The 18,225-nt window shown below is 37.3% G+C and overlaps 1 protein-coding gene across 6 annotated transcripts in view; it reads right to left on the bottom strand.

The window, feature by feature from the left end:
• Positions 1-18,225, bottom strand: part of COL12A1 (collagen type XII alpha 1 chain) — a 101,846-nt gene that overhangs the window by 14,039 nt on the left and 69,582 nt on the right. For all 6 annotated transcript variants that reach the window (XM_040058098.2, XM_040058097.2, XM_040058099.1 and 3 more), the window contains 12 exons: positions 16,022-16,060; positions 15,788-15,926; positions 13,548-13,690; positions 13,070-13,179; positions 7,809-7,958; positions 7,329-7,406; positions 6,646-6,732; positions 5,755-5,808; positions 5,154-5,249; positions 3,666-3,719; positions 2,670-2,723; positions 1,403-1,456 (listed from right to left, as the gene is read on the bottom strand). In XM_040058098.2, the coding sequence (XP_039914032.1) occupies positions 1,403-1,456; positions 2,670-2,723; positions 3,666-3,719; positions 5,154-5,249; positions 5,755-5,808; positions 6,646-6,732; positions 7,329-7,406; positions 7,809-7,958; positions 13,070-13,179; positions 13,548-13,690; positions 15,788-15,926; positions 16,022-16,060 (1,058 nt within the window). The remainder of the gene's footprint in view (positions 1-1,402; positions 1,457-2,669; positions 2,724-3,665; positions 3,720-5,153; positions 5,250-5,754; positions 5,809-6,645; positions 6,733-7,328; positions 7,407-7,808; positions 7,959-13,069; positions 13,180-13,547; positions 13,691-15,787; positions 15,927-16,021; positions 16,061-18,225) is intronic.

Here is an 18,225-nt window from a genome sequence, read left to right as displayed (position 1 = left end):
GAAAGACAACTGTGGGGGAGTGGGGCCAGCCCAAATAATACCCTGTTATCTCTAACCTTAGAGACTGCTATCTATATATGTAATTGTTGGGGGTTAGGTTTAGTTTTGGGGGTTTTTTTCTTTCCCTATAGAATTCCCCCCCCCCCCCCCCCCCCAAATTGCTAAGAGACTACATACTGATGCTTAAAGGGTACTTGACCCACACAAAAGAAGTGTCGAGGGTGGGGGAAGATCACTTAAGTCTGGGGGAGGGAAAGGCTCAGGGGCTCCGGGAGCTGAGGGTGCTCTCCTCCTGCTCTCGGCATCAGAGAGGATGGTCGGGTGACTGCTGGCTGCGTGAGGAGCCCACTGTTAACAGAGGGTCCGGTCCTGGGAATGCTATCATCTGCTGGAGCGCCCAGGAATTCAGAGCTCCTTGCCTGCCCTGCTGGAGCTGGGTCAGCCCCTGTCCAGCCATCACAGCTTCTTCAGCACTGCTCACTTTGCCTGCCGGGACAACCCGCCGTTTCCAGCCATCAGCCCGGAGTTTTTCCACCGTTCCAGCTTGGTGCTCTCGGGGTCCCAAGGGATCAGACTGCCCGGGACTTGTGAGACAAAGCACCTCGGGGTTCTTGGTTCCATTTATTATTATTGCTGTTGCTGTTGTTGTTTGTTTGTCCTGTTTTATTTATTAGTAAAGGACTGTTATTCCTTTCCCCATAGCTCTGACTGAAAAGCCTCTTTAATCTCCTAAATTATAATAACTTGGAGGGAAGGGATTGGGATTCCCCATTCCTAGAGAGGCCCCGCCTCTCCCTAGCAGACACCTGTCTTTCAAACGGAGACAGTAATGCAAATATGTGCTCTGTGTGCATCTGCCTTCTGGAAATGCACCTTCCAACTTGCTATATGTTAGACCTGGTGACATGGAGCTGCAGCAACTTGCTTATCTCAGGCTGTCTGATCCAACATAGGCTTCTCTCTAATAGCCAGCCTCGTTTCTAGCATGGTCCCACAAAATACAATGAAGCAGTTCTTTAGGCAAAAACTAATCCTCAAATACTCCTGTCAAGAAAAACTTTGATTTGCAGTGTTTGTTTTCACCAGTGTACAATAAGTAAAATAAGCCAATTGGTTTCAGAAGAGCTAGCTATGTGTTTAAAGATCATGGCTAAAGAACCAGTAAACTGGTCCTTTCCTTACGTGCCCTGGCAGAAATCAGTATCAAAACCACTGTTACAAATATTTGTGAATATATGCTTTGCCCAGCTATCTGCTCACCTTCTACCAAGAGTTTTTTCGGACCCATTTAGGAGATTGAGCAAAGGATCTGTTTCATATTTGACAGAAATGGAAAATGTCAATGTGGTTCTCTCTTGGCTCAGGCCTCTTCAGAGTATATAAAAAAAAAAATTATATTTACCGCTGGTCCTGGTGGGCCTCTGGGACCTGTGGGACCATCTTTTCCTGTGAAACCCTATTCAAAAACACATGCAAGATTAGAGAAAAATTGTCTTCACAATTATATTATTTCCATAATCCTGATTACTAGTAACATTTCTTTTAAAACCAATCCACAACATAAGCTATAAAATAACTATCACAAATCATGCTGGAGAAGGCTATGGAACAATGAGCTTCAGACACTTTAGATGTTCAGCTGCTGTTGATTAACTGAAAATGAAATCAATGTTTCTTAATATTTTTAAGAAAATGAATAATTATTCTATCCCAGGGGAGAAAAATCTCTTTTTTTACTGTTCTCTCATTCACGGTTTAACTGGAAAATCAGAGGTTTATACTTAACTGGAGAGCCACCTCCCTCTCAGATATTTCCCTGTCAAGAATGAATGTTGAAAAATCCCATTTCATTAATCCAAGATTACTGAGCATTCACAAGTCAATGTTGATGGTCGATGACCCACCAATCCAACAGCATCCTCTTTGGCAACTGGCTATCACATGGTCATCTATTTTCATTTCCAGCTATCAATTCCCACTAAAGGACATTCATAAATGCATATATCAGCTATTAATTTTGACTATAAAGGCAAATAATTGCTTCCGTCATCTTAAAGGGGATATTCTACTGTGACAACAAAAGAGATTTACTTGACTCCAATCAGAAGAAAGGAATTGCAACAACTCTGCAATTAAATACCTGTGTACATGCCCTTCATTAGGAAGACATTTCACAGTTCTTCATCCAAAGAAGCCTCCAATAGCCAAAGGTTTAGGGGCAAGCCTGACCTTCACAGTAAGTTTGGCACAGACAGATTCCTCACCAATATGACAGCCCATAGATGTTGAGTTAAGCAGAGTTTCAAAGGGATTCCCTGCAGCAGCAACAATGTGGGGAAGACAGCAGGGCTGAGTCCCTCAGCAGGGCCCTGCCCAGAGGACATACTGCCCTACTGGGTTCTGAAGGCAGCTGAGAACCTAGTCAGGGGAGGGAGCAGTGCAACTTTTACAGAACTCATCTGGGTACCAATAGTTGTCTCGGGAGGTTTTCACCCCTGAGGTGTTAACAACTCTCCTGCTTTTGTCTCTCCAGAAGGGATGCCGATAAAAGGTCTCCTCTCAAAAAAAACATTTAAAAATTGAAAGATATTTAAAGAAGGGGAAAGATCAACAAAACACAGAAATTACATTACTTGGTCTTTTCAGAACATAAACTCGGGAAACCTTACCCTTTCTCCTGGAGGTCCCACTGGTCCAGGTGGACCAGGTAGACCTGGCGTTCCCTAGAGGGAGAAAGAGTGAGAAATTGTATCCATGACAGAACAAACACCACTGCTATGTCATTCCATATATCTCAAGTACATATGTTCTTTCCTCCTTTCTGTCTAAACTCACTGTACACTAACATGTAGTATTGCTTCCTACAGGACATTGCTACTCCTTAAAAGTATATTATTCAGGGTTGTAAGGACTAACGAGACAGCAAAAGAATACAAGACCCTTGGCCCATGTCTGACCTTATCTGATATATGAAACTAAGTTTACAACAATGTTTAAACATTCCTCATATAGTCTTTTTATCATCAGTAAAATTAAGGACAATAGAGTAACCAAGGAATATTCATTATGCCATGACATGTGCATATCAATGACCTTAGATTATCTATAAATTTGGCCAATTAAAAAAGACTAATTTTTTCTCATTCTTGTATAGTTTACAATACAGAAACCTGCACATAATTGAACTTTAATATTGTTTTCTTCTTTCAGAAAGCATGCAATTAATATCCCAAGGCCATTTGAATTCCAAAAGTAGAAAGTAATTAGACAACATTGCTGAAAAAGGGTTCAGCAAAGGTCCTGCAATCTTTACTTTAGGAAGACCTTAACAACAAGTGGTCAGAAGATGAGAGTCCTTCCTGGGGAACTATCAGAGTTAGGAACTCTTCCTAATCCAACGGTCTATCACTGTGCATTCACCACTGTCCAGATGGACATTTGGCTTGACCAAGAACAGCTGTTTTTTCATGATTGCTCTTTTGAATGGCTTACTATTACCTACATTTCAAATTTGTAAGTGTAAGATAACTGTGTTTCCAAAACTGTGGCCCAGGGAGGTGTGAAAAGAGCCTATGACTCCTAGTGATGTCAAAGACAGCTGTCCAGCAGCCAGATTGCATCAGAAATAGTGGAAATGACATTATTTTGTCTAAGCGTCGACTTACCGATCGCCCTGGGAGTCCAGGCTGGCCAGCATCCCCTTTCATTCCTTGGCGACCCTATAATTTTCACAAATGATTACAGAATACATCACACGTCCAAGACACAAGATGTAGAAGCATATAAAGAAGCAATTTGTTGCCTTTCAAAACTAGCTTGCCTTCCATATATGCTACAGCACTGTAGTATAAATGGACAGTCCAAACCCACATGTGATAAAGTTGACAATTTTTTACAGTGGCTTGCATGATAATTCAGCATTAACAACTGGTACTAATCAAAAAATTTGTAAACATAGACTGAGAACGTGGATTGCAATTGATAAGAAAAATGAAAGCACATGACTCAAATGTGCTCTGAATTCTTGTTAGCTAATGAGAAATTCCACAAATGTTGGTGTTTTCATTTTTCAGACTTTTTCAAGTGAATGTGACAAATAAATGTAGTATTTGCATCACACGTGCAAAAGGAATGTTTTTCCTTTCTTGCTGTTTGGTGCCTCTAGATCTTCTTGATTAAATTTTTCTTCCCAGTAAAAAAAAAAAAAAACATGAAAACCAAAAAAAATCCATGAAAAGAATCTACATGGGGTAAAAAATCATTCTACATTGTCCTTACAGAGCAGAAGGTATTCCTAGTGTCTATCTTAGAGCACATTTTATTTTCCATTTCCCAAATTCCATTACTGATGGAGCAGGTAACCAATTTTCAAGTGAAAATGAAAAATGACACAGTATTCAATTAGACTTCACTTTTTCTTTCCATAAACTTTATATTTTGATCAAAGGCTAAATAAAAAAAGCTCCTGAATATATTAAAATTCAAATTAATCCTAAATAGGAAACATCAGAGTTATATTCTTGCTTTTAGGGTGATTATCTATTGAAATATGGCAAAAACAGCCTTAATACATTCACAATGCAGAGTTATGTATGCTATCTTCTATAAATACCAGAACAGTGAAACTTCATCAGTGTTAATGAGAATTATTCTGGTTTTCAAGGCGTGCATATGAAATCAGAAATAGCATCTTGCTAAAATATGAATGCTGCTGCCAAGAAAAACCCTAGCTACTGATTTAAGCTGGAAAATAGAAGTAGAACATGTAAGTTTGAGAGAAAGTCCTCAAAGTAATACTGCGTGCTTAATCTTCCTGTACTACAGTTTGATAGTTTTGAGTCCTTAAACTGGTATGTCTTGCAACTCCACAGTAAAGCCATTAAGACTGAAAACAGAGTAGTACAACTTACATTACAGCACTCAAACTTTGTCCCTTCATTAGAATCCCACAAGCACGTGTAACATTCAGGACAGAAAATGCTAGTCTATTAAGAGACATGTTTTGGAAAAAGATGTGTTTCACAATACTACTGTTGCAGGGAAAAACGAATGCTCTGGCACAGCTGGCACCCTCTTCCCAAGACTACCACCCCCATGGAGAGCTCTGGTTCCACACACATTGCCTGCTGATGGTGCTCAAAAGAGCCACTCACCGGTTCGCCTGGGATCGACAGCCCATTGGGACCCTGTGGTCCTGGGGGACCTTGAGGGCCTGGAGGACCTGTCTCACCACGAGGTCCAGGAGGCCCCTTAAAGCAGAAAATTAAAACAAAATTGTAAATTACAATCCCATCTGAAATCCTTTGGGTTAGACATTTAAGGTAAGTCAGAACCCTGGAGACACATTTAATACTTCAGAATAACAGTGGAAATTGTTGTTCAAGAGGCATGCCCTTTCATAAACTATTCTCTGATTCATGTTGGCAGTCTTAGGCCAATATATGCCCTCTGGCAGTGCCAATTAGAAGTATTGCCATGTCCTCTGTACAAAAGAGAGAACAATAATGCTGCAGAATGTGTATTAACACTCTGATGCACATTATCCCAGTATCCTGACATGTGGTCAATGCCTTTGAGGCTACACAGACTCTGATATATAGTCTCAAATAGGTAGGCTGCACATAAGTAACATAAAGGTATGTTTTCAACTATTTTTTTAATCTAAATTCTTAGACTTAAGCTAAGCAGAAAAAATTTCATACACGTAAGCCAGTAGTAACATCATTATAGATGCATTTTGGGAAACATACTTACTGATGATCCAGTCAGACCTCTTTCACCTCTGGGACCTTTAGCACCTGGGCCACCCTAAATTGAGCATTTGGAAAGAAAATGTATTTCAGACACGGAAAGCAAAGGAGCATAATACTAAGGTGCATTATGAATTCTCCTTAACAAACTCTTAAGTGAAGCCCCAAAGTTTTGAAGTATGCAGATCACACTGCTAAAAAGAGTATCGGAATAAAATATGCATCAGGAACTCAGAGAAACCACATCAGCTTCAGCCTTGCCAATTCAGCCCATGAAAAATTATTATTTTGATTTTTGTCTCTGCAGACATAAACTTCAATTTATATTCATCAAAATCCCTGACTACCTCCCTAGCAGACTACCAGACAAGTTAACTGGGCTTTAGATTCTTCATGCAGCACTTTTGATAGCTTCAAAGTATGACTACTGGGCTGAATATAACTCTCTAATATTCAAAGTAACTGATAGGAGTATATCCATTCCATAAATTACTATCTCTCCTTAAAAAAATAAAGTAATTTATTTCCCTGGCAGAGTAAAGAATCTTTCCTTGGACTGAAATCTTGACTCTGTATTTAGGAAAATTATTTTTCCTGTCCATTAAAAATATCTTGTACATGATGTGCAAGAGACTGGGCCAGTGTCTTTCAGCCTATCAAACAATGAGGAGCTAATCTCACTGATCACACTGGAAATACAGGAAAAGATCATACAACCAAGTAGATGTGGTAGGAGCTGATGAAAAGCTTACCATGTTGTTAAGGATATATTGATAGAAACTATGTCTTGGACTGACATTTGTTTCACAAAACCGCAGAGCAGCACAAAACTACTTCCATAAATTTAAAAATCAGAAAATATGTCTATTGTGAATAGTTACAGCTGGTAACTTACAGCTGGTCCAGGAGGTCCTGGAGGTCCCACACTGTCTTGAGTACATGTACAAGCATTTGGAAGAGCTGGGCATTTTGCTTCATCTCTCTGAAAAGTCAATCACAACTCATTACTGTCCTTTTAAAGAAATGTACTTAGTGGCAGCATGCTTTTCTGAAACAATACCAAGAATATTCTCTATTATTCTATTTCCAAGTAAAACTCACAGCTAAACTGTGGTTTCCAAATGTTTCTACAGGATCTTTTATATTTTTAGTAAATTTTCTCTGTGAGCTATGTAAGGTATTAGCAATAGAAGCGTAAGCAAAATGTTGTTCTAGTATTTATATGCATTCGACATCTTTATGATGAAGAATAGTTACTTTTTCAATGCCTCTCCATGAACAGATTAAACAAATAAATATATATATTCCCCATTTATAATACCTAGCATTTCAAACATCACTGCAGTACAAATAGAATGGACATTTTTTTGCACCATTTCTAAGGGACTCAGTTCTAGGATTACAATTTTACTGTCTCAGACACGGAACTTTGAAATAAGGTGCAGTTTACTGGCTGGTCTGACAACTGTGATTTACCTGTTTTGTCAGTCCAAGGTTTAACAGCAGCCTAACAGTGATATTATTAAATTTACTCTTAATAACATTTTTCTGGATAGCCTCTGGTTCATTTATACTTACCATAGAAGGGAGGTCACAGCATCTGTCTTTGCTCGTCCAAACTGGACTGCATACAATGTCAAAATTCTGGATTTCTAACTGTAAAAGAAAGTAATATTCTTGAAAGATTATTAAGTTGGGTGTGTTGTTAAGAATGAAATCTATTGACATTTTCATTAAAAATTACTCCTCCATTTATTTCTAAAGATAGAAAATCCACAGTATATACATTCAATTACTATCTGCTTCTCTTATTTAAAAAAAAAAAAAAAAAAATCCTGCTCTCATTTGAATTTACCTTAGTGCAACATTTTTGTTCTTGCAATTCTGCTAGAACAAGAAGCTCTAAAGACAAAACTTTTCTGTTAAGTACAATGGGTTTGACAGTACAGATGCTTGAAAGCTTTGGATCCAACACTGGTCTCCCAACAATCCCTAATCTCTTTCCTCAAAAAAATTCAAGGTCTTGCAATAATGAATGGATTCATATTTATTGCTTACTGTTGCTGATCTTCTGTCTCCTTTTAGAAGTTTCCCAAGTATTTCATAGCCATCAGTTGTGATGTTGCCAGCCTCCTTAATTGGTTTTTCCAGTATTTCACTGCAGTCAATGTAAATCTTAACATTTGATGAAGTTACAACAATATGGACCTGAAAAAAAATTTAATGAAATATTTAAACACAGCACATGGGCACAGTTACTTTAACACTGTGTTAACAGTGGATCTTATTTGTGTATTTCCTCCCAAAATTGCCCTAAACTAGGACAACTGATTTGTTAGTACTGTTTTAAATTTTTTTTCCTAGTAATCCTGCTTTAATTCCAACTGGAGGAAAAATTCAAACTCAGGGAAAGTCTATGATATTTATAACCTCTTTAGAATGTATTGTAGGTCAATAAGATGAACACGTAAGCACAGCTAAGAAATACTATTTAATGCAATAGTTGAACTATTATTGATTATTTTAAAAGCTTACCTGTTTTGTTTTTTTTTTTTTAAGATGGCATAAAAGTAAAAAATATAAGAACTTTTGAAAGGAAGTGAGTATAAGCCTTTCTTGCTCTCTTCTGGTGGCTGGGACCACACAAGATGTTTATAAGCCTGGGACTGCCCACTGGCTAATAGACTCGGTAGTTCACAGAGTAGATTGTTTCAGACCCAAAGATACAGAGTTCAGTTTCCACAGATGACTCAACCAGAGGCATTAACTACATTGAGATACAGGAAGTGACCAGAGAAGCCTGCCCAGAACAAGACAAAATAATAGAAGATGCAAGAGAAAATTTCCACGAGAGAAATCTGGTTACAAAAACATATGCTAAAACAAGGGGAAACAGGGAAGAGGAAGAGAGGAAGAATTATTGGAAATAGAAGACACTTAGGAGGGAGAAAGGAATGATTGTAATAAAGAGAGAGTAAGTTTACCAGGAGACGAGAATGAAGTGCTTGGGGTAAACATAGTAAACCTCAAACAGAGGAACATAAAAAACCTAAGCGAAGATTACCTTCCCAAACATTTATAGTATGTATGGCAAATGTTACAAAAGTGAATTTTCTACCTTTCTCTGGAAGCACAGAAAATATTTAGGAGTCTCTGACAAATAAACAAGGGCTGCTTTAACATGTTTAATATGCAGTGGATGAAAGAGCACCTTCAAGCAACAGAAAAATTTCAGGGGATTTATATATCTTACCTACAGCATATATTTAATATACATCATTATAACATCTATTTAATTGTTAAAGTACCAACACATTAAGGTCAGGAGTAAAACATCCCCAAAGTATCTATTTATGTTTTAAAACTTCTCTTATCACTCTATGAAACCATACAGAAGCATATTGCTATTTGATGACTGCTTTAAAAATTGGCATAAAGTTGAGACAGACCCCTAAATGTCCTGAGTCAACAAGTGCCTGAATAATCTCTTGGGAATTTTTACTTTTTTTTCCCTTTTAAATATTTTCCCATGCAGACTTGTCTCCAAGGCACCAGCACAGCTTATCTGAAATTCTTTTAAAATTATGTGCTTACATTTTATATCTCAGTGATGTGTATGCAAGTGAGGTTTTTAATTAAAATTCCCAACAGTATTCATGGAGCAAATAATAAAATTAAAAAAAAAAAAAAAAAAAAAAAAAAAAAAAAAAAAAAAAAAAATTGAACAATAACTGTGTGTGTCCAAAGTATAATTTGATATTACATACCAAACTTTCTATAAAACAACATAAGCACCATGCCAAAACTTTAAATTCTTTATAATTTGTACGTTATCTACTCAGTCATTTGATTATATAACCAAATTTTACAAGTTAATTGCTGCATCATCCAGTTTAAACATATCACAGATGGAATTTACTAATTCTGAAATGCACCTAATATGCAAGTCCTTCTACTTTAATGTTAAGTATTTGTCACAATTTAAATAAAATAAAACACAGCATAGCAAATATAGATTATATTTTCATTAGCACAAAAAAAAAAAAATTAGGAGAGGTACATCTGTGTCAGAATGTTGAATGAGATCAGCTTGAAAAGGTTCAAACAGGAATAACTGCTGAGCATCACCTATCCATCCAAAGAAGAAGAAATCCCAACAATCATAAATAAGGAGAGCTCTCCTGAGTTATTGATTCAGTCACTTAAACACTTATTTACTGCCAGATCTGAATTCAAGCCCAAATCTCATGGCCTAGGCAATAAATATAATTAAAGGAGGCATCAGGTGTCTACAGTAAATAACATGTTTCTGTATTCAACCCCAACACATTTTGTTTTCAACAGTTTCTAAGACACCAAAATAAAGAATCTATTCTGTTTAGTTCTGACTATTTATTTCATTTAAGACATTTTAGGACAGAAAACCTACTTTATCTTATAAGGCAGCCAGAAAGAAAAATTAAAGTTTGATGGTGTTCTGATCTGCTGCTAAGTGAATCACATCACTAAGCCGAGCAAACTAATTTCCCATACGAATATCAGCAGAAAGATATAAACTCATAATCAAATTTCCTCTTGGTAACTACTGCAAAATGGCAAGCTAAAAGGAAGTCTAGTATGGTAAGAATAAGAAAGCAGAAGTTGTCTTTCTCTCCAAAACATCAGTTATAAATTTAATGACTGTTTCAGGCAGTCAGAATTTTTCCTATGGAACTTGCCAGATTCAATAGCTTTCACCATGGCTATGCTACACAGAGTGCTCAAGCATGCCAAAGTAAATTTCCCTACAGCTAGGTGTAGTTAACTGTATTTCACTGAATGAGCCAGTAAGTCATCAAATGAAAGCCACAAAAATGTTTAATATTTTGGAAAATATCTCCTTGCATTGTAAAGATTTGTCATTTCTTTGAAACTGGATGGTAGGAGAAATTGTAAGGAGACCTTTAGAAATGTGTTAAATCTTACTTTCCCTCTTTCATCCATCTGAAACTACTGCTATCCATTATTAGGAGCTAATCAAGACAGCTGATGCACAAGGCTTTCCCGTCAGGTCAGCTCGGGATGCCATCATTAACAACCTGACTGAGATAGCAGTCTTAGTAATCATCTGGAGAGAAGTCAGAAAAGTCAGCCTAGTTTCATGGTGAAAAATCCCAAATATAGCTCTTAACCAAGACTCTTCCAGCTACTTTAAATATTACCAAAATCTGAACTTTTGCTTCCTTTCTGGGGGAAAAAAAAAAAAAAAAATACAGGGAATTACACATTGCATTAAGTAACTGAGAAATTTTTTCTTAAGAAATAATCTCTTAAGCAAGAGTTCATAGTTGTAAAGTTTTAAGATGATTTGCAAATCACTGCTACTGCTGTTCATTTTTTGGCATCTTAGGATCACTTTTTCACCATATGCATTAGTGTATTTAACTATTAAAATTATACAAAATTTTGGCATTTTATTTGTCCTGTAATTTTTTTCACTAGCAAGTGTAATAAACAATTTTACGTAACTTCCAATTTCTAGCAGCTAGCAGGGGTCACAGATTTTTCTCCATTTGCTCTGATAATTTAGCAGAACATCACTGTAAGTGCTGTCAGATAAGTTTGCTCAGCTCTATCACATTTAGAGAAACTATAAGGAAAAACATGATTCTAAACATCAGCTAAATTAGCAACAGATATTTAGAACATCCCGCTGGCATTACAGCATGTGGACTTTAAGAAATGTCAGGTCTCACTGTGATATCTAAAATGAGGCATGCTACATACTGCTATGTGTCTAAACAGTACCTCTTGGGAATGATTCAACCTTCATACCAAAACAAGATACATCCTAGCCTTTACTGACAGTTTTTCTCATTTCAGTAGATCCTTATATCTCATTAAAATTGTGTTGTCCTATCAAACTACTTAAAAAGAGAAAAAAAAAAAAGAGAAAAAAAAAAAAAAAGGCAAGTGTCAAAATCAAAATAATGGCTGCTTAATGTAGGTATGATCCAAAGTTACTCATAATTTCCATTACAAAATCAATGACATAAACATTTCTTCATATATGCAAAAATAATCAGGCCTAATTCTAAAATAACCAGGCATAAATTCTAAAATGAGAATAATTGGATATAAGACCAGTTTGTGAAGTTACTCCAGATTCTGAAGAAATCAATAGTTTTTATAGTACTGTGTGATTTTTGTAATCACCTGTGTTTTACAGACAAAAATTCACAAAATATTATAATGCTGGCACCAGCTATCTTTCCTGACTTTCAGCTAGCAAAGCTCAGTTGTTGACTTGTCCTCCAGTATCTGGAAGCTGACAGAGGCAACTCCTTATCAGTATCCTCAAAGGAATGCTGGTAGTGACAAGTCATGCAGAAGATGGTATCATAAAGAAAACAAATGCTATACTCAAGCCATATTTAGTCCTCAGATGAAAACTAAACTAAATAGAAGGGAGATAAATGAAAACATGCAAATGTGCATTTCAGCTAACCAAAAATGTTGCATTTTCAGCTCACTTTCTTGTCCTAAACATATATTTAACACAGCAATAAAATATTTTTAAAATATTTTGATGTACACGTAACCTGAGTCAAGCCCTTCTTGAAAACTAGGAAGGAAGCTTGGCAAGATCAAATTTTCATAACTTGGTGGACAAAATCAGAAAAGTAAGCACAAATCTAAGACAAGTAAAGGCAGATGCAGCAACATGTAACATTATTTCATTAGCCATTTTGTCAATTTAAAAATTGTAAGTTTCATTCTAAATCATAAAGTGACCTTTTAGTGACTCTCTCTTTCTTGTTACGTCCTCAGTTAACATGACATTGCAATATTTTAGGCTTGGTGTTTATGTGTTATGTTTGTTAAACATTAGAATCTTATTCAATATGCTAATGACCTCCCAACACTGGTTCCCTGCCTACTCATTTTCTCTGACTATATCTTCCTCTGCTCTAAATGATTTCAAATAATTACACTCCCATGCAATCTTTTCTCACCTCTACTTCCTTTCCTCCTTCCTTTCTTCCACTTTAACTGTTATTCTTCCTCTTTCATGTGGCAGGAACTAGGCTACAATTTCTTCTTCCGATATATCCCTTCACTCACACAATCTTAACAAATTCTTGACAAATCTCTTACATTGGTTCAAAGAAGACCTTCACCTTCAGAGGTCTTGTTTCACATGATCTGCAGGTCCTTACGTCAACTTAAAGTACTATCCAAAAACCAGATACAGTCACCTGACAGTGACTTCTGCTTGGTTGTCTTCTATTTAAAAGAATGGTACTTCAGAAAGCAACATCATAATTTCAATCCTTTACCTTATGGAAGCTTCCATAAAAGATTTTCTTGATGTCATCATTATCAAAAGTTACAGTTTGAACCTCTCCTCTTGTATCCTTGTTAAAGAATGACAGCACTTTGCTGGCAGCTGCAATAAGTAAAAATAACACATTTCATTTCACATGTACTACTGAAACCACTATCCTAATACACACTTACAGATAAAATCTAGTTTACCCCTTATTTGGATAAACACAAATTGTAGATGATCCTAACAACTTGAAAGTATGTAGATGTGCTTTTCTCTGATTTTGGAGTTAATACCAAAGTTGAAATGTAGTTTAGATGAATTATTCTTAGTTGAAGTATAGATGTACAAAGTTTAAAAGAAATCTCTTAAAACTAAAAATGTATAATCCTTTTATCATGTAGAAATGCTTCGGGCTTGGAAATATGGTAAGAACACATGCAATGCAACATGCAACTTCTCCATGCAATAAGTATAATCATCCTTACGATCAAGCACAACTCCAACTTGTGGTTTGTAATCTCTGTCTGTAATCTGCCAAATTGCAAAAGGCTCATTGGGGGATTCAGGCAGAAGACGGAATAACAGAATGATAGTGTATGCCTGTGGCAATCCCTCTGGGTGAATCTCCCTGTTAAGACAATATAAAGACATTTTTTCACACGGAAACACATGACGAAAATAAGATCATTATCATTTGCTCTTTTTCAAAGAAAAGACATGAGTAACAGGGAAACCACAGCGTTTAGTGGAACAGAGCATTTTAACTGCTCTCAAATAGAAAACACCTTTTTGAAATAAAAACACTGTGATTTGTTAAGATGAACTCACAGCCTGTCTTCAGTTAGTCCCAGCACCACAGTTAGAGAGGATGCCAGAATATGACCAAGAACTCTTGGGTATGTATTCTTGTGGCAAAATTTTGTATAAAGTACATGTTTTAAATTCCTTGATGATAAGTACAGAAAAAAAGGACCACAGCTTTACTCATTTTTTTCATCTGGCCTGTTTCAGTCAGGCAACAGCATTTAACTACGGCTGCCCTTCAGGAACAGATACAGTGATGGAATATTTAAAGTCTTCTTTCCAACTGGTGATGGATTTGGGCTCCAGCTCATTCTTTAGTGGCTCAGGTTTAAATTTGTGACGTTTGGACTGTTACACATTAAAAAAGCAGAGAGCCAAAAGTAAATAAAAACATGCATGAAAACAGCCTCCAGAATTTTCTGTAGGGGAAAGTAGGGAGTGCAGGAAGAGAACTGTAAGAAAGGAGGTGATCACTGCTTCTTCCTAACCATTGTAATGGAGCTCAGAAGGAGATTTAGTCACATGAACATAAACATAATAACCTTAAGAGAGGATCTGCTTTGTATGTTAGACAAAGCCTACGAACACATACAGTTAGGAATAATGCAATAAAACCATATCACTAAGTCAACAACATCACACAGCACAGTGCAAGGATTCAAATATTAAAGTAGATATGGCAACACAATTTATAACTTGTTATAACAAGTTATTTCAGGTATGGAAACAACTATGCCACTAGGATCAGTATGTGTTAATTGTTTCGCTGACTCAGTCTAGAAATTTATTTTCTGGATTTTCATGTAAAATAAGTGCCCAGAATACCCCGACATGTCTATTCCACCTCTTCAGCAGACATTAGACTATGTATAACAACATTTCTAAAAAAAATGGAATAAATATGAAGCCTATTTTTTATTGTCTTTTCATCAATTTATCCTCAGTGCAAGAGAGTTGAAAACTGGGATTATCTGTATTTCCCTAGACTGCAAAAATCCACCCTGTCAGAGACCTATCATCCCTACAGGTATTAACGTCATGCCAATGAACTTAAAAGTCCTCCACTTTTAAAGCTGTGATCTTAGAAGGCTAGCAAAAAGAAATTATTTCTTCATAAACCTCAGTTTCTGTGCTTGTGAACGGATCTTTACCCAATCTGGAAGGACTGCAGACAATTTCAAAGGCTTCTATGAAAAGAAAACTAAATTTTCCTAAATTTAATAGGAACAATGGGCTATTTTTAGGCATCTCCTCTGAACCAGAATAACCTTTTTTTGAAACTTACTTAAATAGATGAGAGAGAAAAAAATGAAAAAAAAGAAAAAATGGAGAAAGGTACTGTTCCACTTCTAATAAAACTAACTGATAACTAAATCTTTTTTTTTCTTTGGGCAAAAATGTTGACAAGAATAACCATTGTATTACCCATCCATAACCAAGCTCTAAGACCACAGCCCCTTGAAAACTCTATTGCATTTGCCAAATAAGGCATGTCAAGTAGAGGAAGAACTACCCTAAGTCAATGGCATCAATGTGCTGCCTATTGCAGTAAGAATGATGCTTCTGGAAAAAGTGATGCTAATCCCTCTATACTGAAACCATTTCTGTCCAGCAACGTAGAATTCATTGTACTAAAGAGGTTGTTGTTCAACTGCCTAAGCACAAACTGTGGATTATATGCAACTTGAATGGTTAAGGAGCGTAATCTCAAAGAAAAATAAGCAATTAGATTAATAGTGAACTATGATTGCAGTGGAAGAAATAGATTAGTATTTAATGGAAACAATGATAGATGCTCTTCAGAGTGTATTCCTTGAAGCTTAGTAAAAAGAATATTGAATTAATGCATCTTCCTTAACACAAAAATGCTATCTATAAACTCTGTTAATCCTTCATCACCTGGGTCTTTAGGTTTACTTACCGTATTGGCTGGCTGACAAAGGCATTTTTGTGGAGTTTATATGCTACATAGCTTGGGAAAGAGCCCGATTCCAGTGAAACTCCTTGTACAGAAGCAAAATGCTTCTCTGTTAGATTGTATGCTTCCAGCATCTTGAAACCTTTTAGTCCAGAGAGAAAATAAAGAATAAAAAACACTCTAGAGTTGTAAAAGACAAAAAATGAACCTATGCCAAAATATTAGACAATTACTTACCAGGTGAAGTGTATCCCTCCAAGTAAATAAGGGGACAAGCTGAAAGACATGAAACAATATATAATTCAAAACTACTAAGCCTAAGAAGATATGAACATATGTAAACTTTAGAAAGTTTTATTACCAAGTTTTATTAGTATGCTATTATTAATTATGAGACAGTTTTGTTACATTTGTCATACTGTGTCCTGAGCTGTGGTAGATGTAATGTCAAAATTTTTACACGTCACTATTAGTAGAGTGTTTCTACTCTGACAAATTGTATGAAATGACATGAACCCCAAATATTTTAAGAGTATAATTCATAAGAAGAAAGGAGGACAATGACACAGTCTTTCCATGAATATTTAAGGCATGAGTCAAGCTGCATAATAGCTGTCAGATTCTCAAGAAATAACTGCAAATTTATGTGTCTCCTCAGGAGCCAGCAGATGAGGCAGTTAGGGAACATGCAGTTGCACATGACAGGCCTGAGAATTTCTTATTTTTGCCATAGAAGGATTTCACTTGAATAAACAACTGAGCTTTACTTAGATAATTTTAAAGCAGCATTGTGCACTATAGCTAAACATCTTTAGCACCATTTACCTATTCCAGTGGTAAATAAGAGACCTGTGGTGCCCTGCAGTTTATATTAGGCATCATTCTACTTCTTAATATTGTCAGTGACTATTACTCTTTTCTTCTTCTACTAGTACTTTTGAAATACAAAATTAGATTACATAAAAGACAATACTCCAAAATTTCAAAAGTAACTGTCTTCCTTGAAGTATATCCAGTTATTTTGAAATCTAACTTTTTAACATGAACATATCTTCTGATGTACCTTAAATAAGATGGCAAATTGCATTCGGTTTGAGTGGCAAGGCTTTGGTAATGGGGGAGCTACAAGGGTGATTTCTGTGGAAAGCTGCCAGATGCTTCCTGTGCCCAACAGAGTCAGTTCCATCTGGTTCCAAGACAGACCTGCAACTGGCCAAGGCTGAGCCCATCATCCATAGTGGCAGTGACTCGGGGAATACCACATTTAACAAGGGGCAGTGGCTGAGGTAGAGAGTTGTGTGTGTTGCAGCTGGAGATAAATGAGAATATGTGAGAGAAACAACTCTGTCAGGAACCAGAGCAGAGATTTCACTGCTTTCTTGGTCTTCCCTGCAGTGAAGACTATGGTGAGGCAGGCTGTCACTCTGCAGACTGTGGATCTCCACAGAGAAGCAGATATCTGCCTGCAGCCCCTGGAGGACCCTATGGTCCTATGGCAAGTGAATGTCTGAAGGAGACTGTGACACTGTGGGAAGTCCACACTGGAGCAGGTTCCTGGCAGGACCTGTGGCACCACGGAGGGAGAAGCCAGAACAGGTTTGTTGGCAGGATTTGTTGACCTCGTGAGAAACCCACAACAGAGCAGGCTGTGCCTGAAGTACTGCACCATGTGGAAGGGACCTAATGAGATTTAAGAAGGACAAGAGTAGGGTCCTGCACATGGAGAGGAATTACCCCAAATTCAGGTTGGGAGGCTGACCTACAAGACAGCAGTTCTGCTGAAAAGGACATGGGGGCTTTGGTGGATAACAGGCTGACTACGAGCTGGCAGTGCCCTTGCAGCTAGAGAGGCCAATACTATCCTGGGTTGCATCAGGGAGAGTGGCCAGCGGGTCAAGGGAAGGGATCTTGCCCCTCTGCTCAGCCCTAACCCTAGCCACATCTGGAGTGCCATGTTGAGTTCAGGGCTCCTCAGTACAAGACCAGGAGCTACTGGAAAGGTTCAGTGTTGCATGAAGATGAGGGGTCTGAAGCAGATCTCTCATGAGGAGAGACTGAGGCAGGTGAGCCTGTTTAGTCTAGAGAACACTGAGAGGGGATCTCATTAATACATATAGATATCTCAAAGGTGGGTGTCAACAAGATGGTGCCAGACTCTTCAGGAGTGCCCAGAAAAAGGAGCAGAGGCTACAAACTAAAACACAAGAAACATCACCTCAGTATGAGGAAGAATGTTCTCATATTGAGGGTGGCAGAGCACTGGAACAGGCTGCCCAGGGAGGGTGCGGAGTCTCCCTCCCTGGAGAAATTCAATATCCACCTGGATACATTCCTGTGTAACCTGCTCTAGGTGACCAGAGGCATCAGACTGGATGATCTCCAGCAGTCCCTTCCAACCCTAGGTGATTGCATGATTCTGTGACCCACAATGGAGCAGTTAA

Source organism: Hirundo rustica, chromosome 3 (genome assembly GCF_015227805.2).
Source record: "Hirundo rustica isolate bHirRus1 chromosome 3, bHirRus1.pri.v3, whole genome shotgun sequence".
Lineage (NCBI taxonomy): Eukaryota > Metazoa > Chordata > Aves > Passeriformes > Hirundinidae > Hirundo > Hirundo rustica.
Note: the sequence above shows the minus strand (reverse complement) of the source record. Positions and strands in the feature narration are given on the sequence as shown.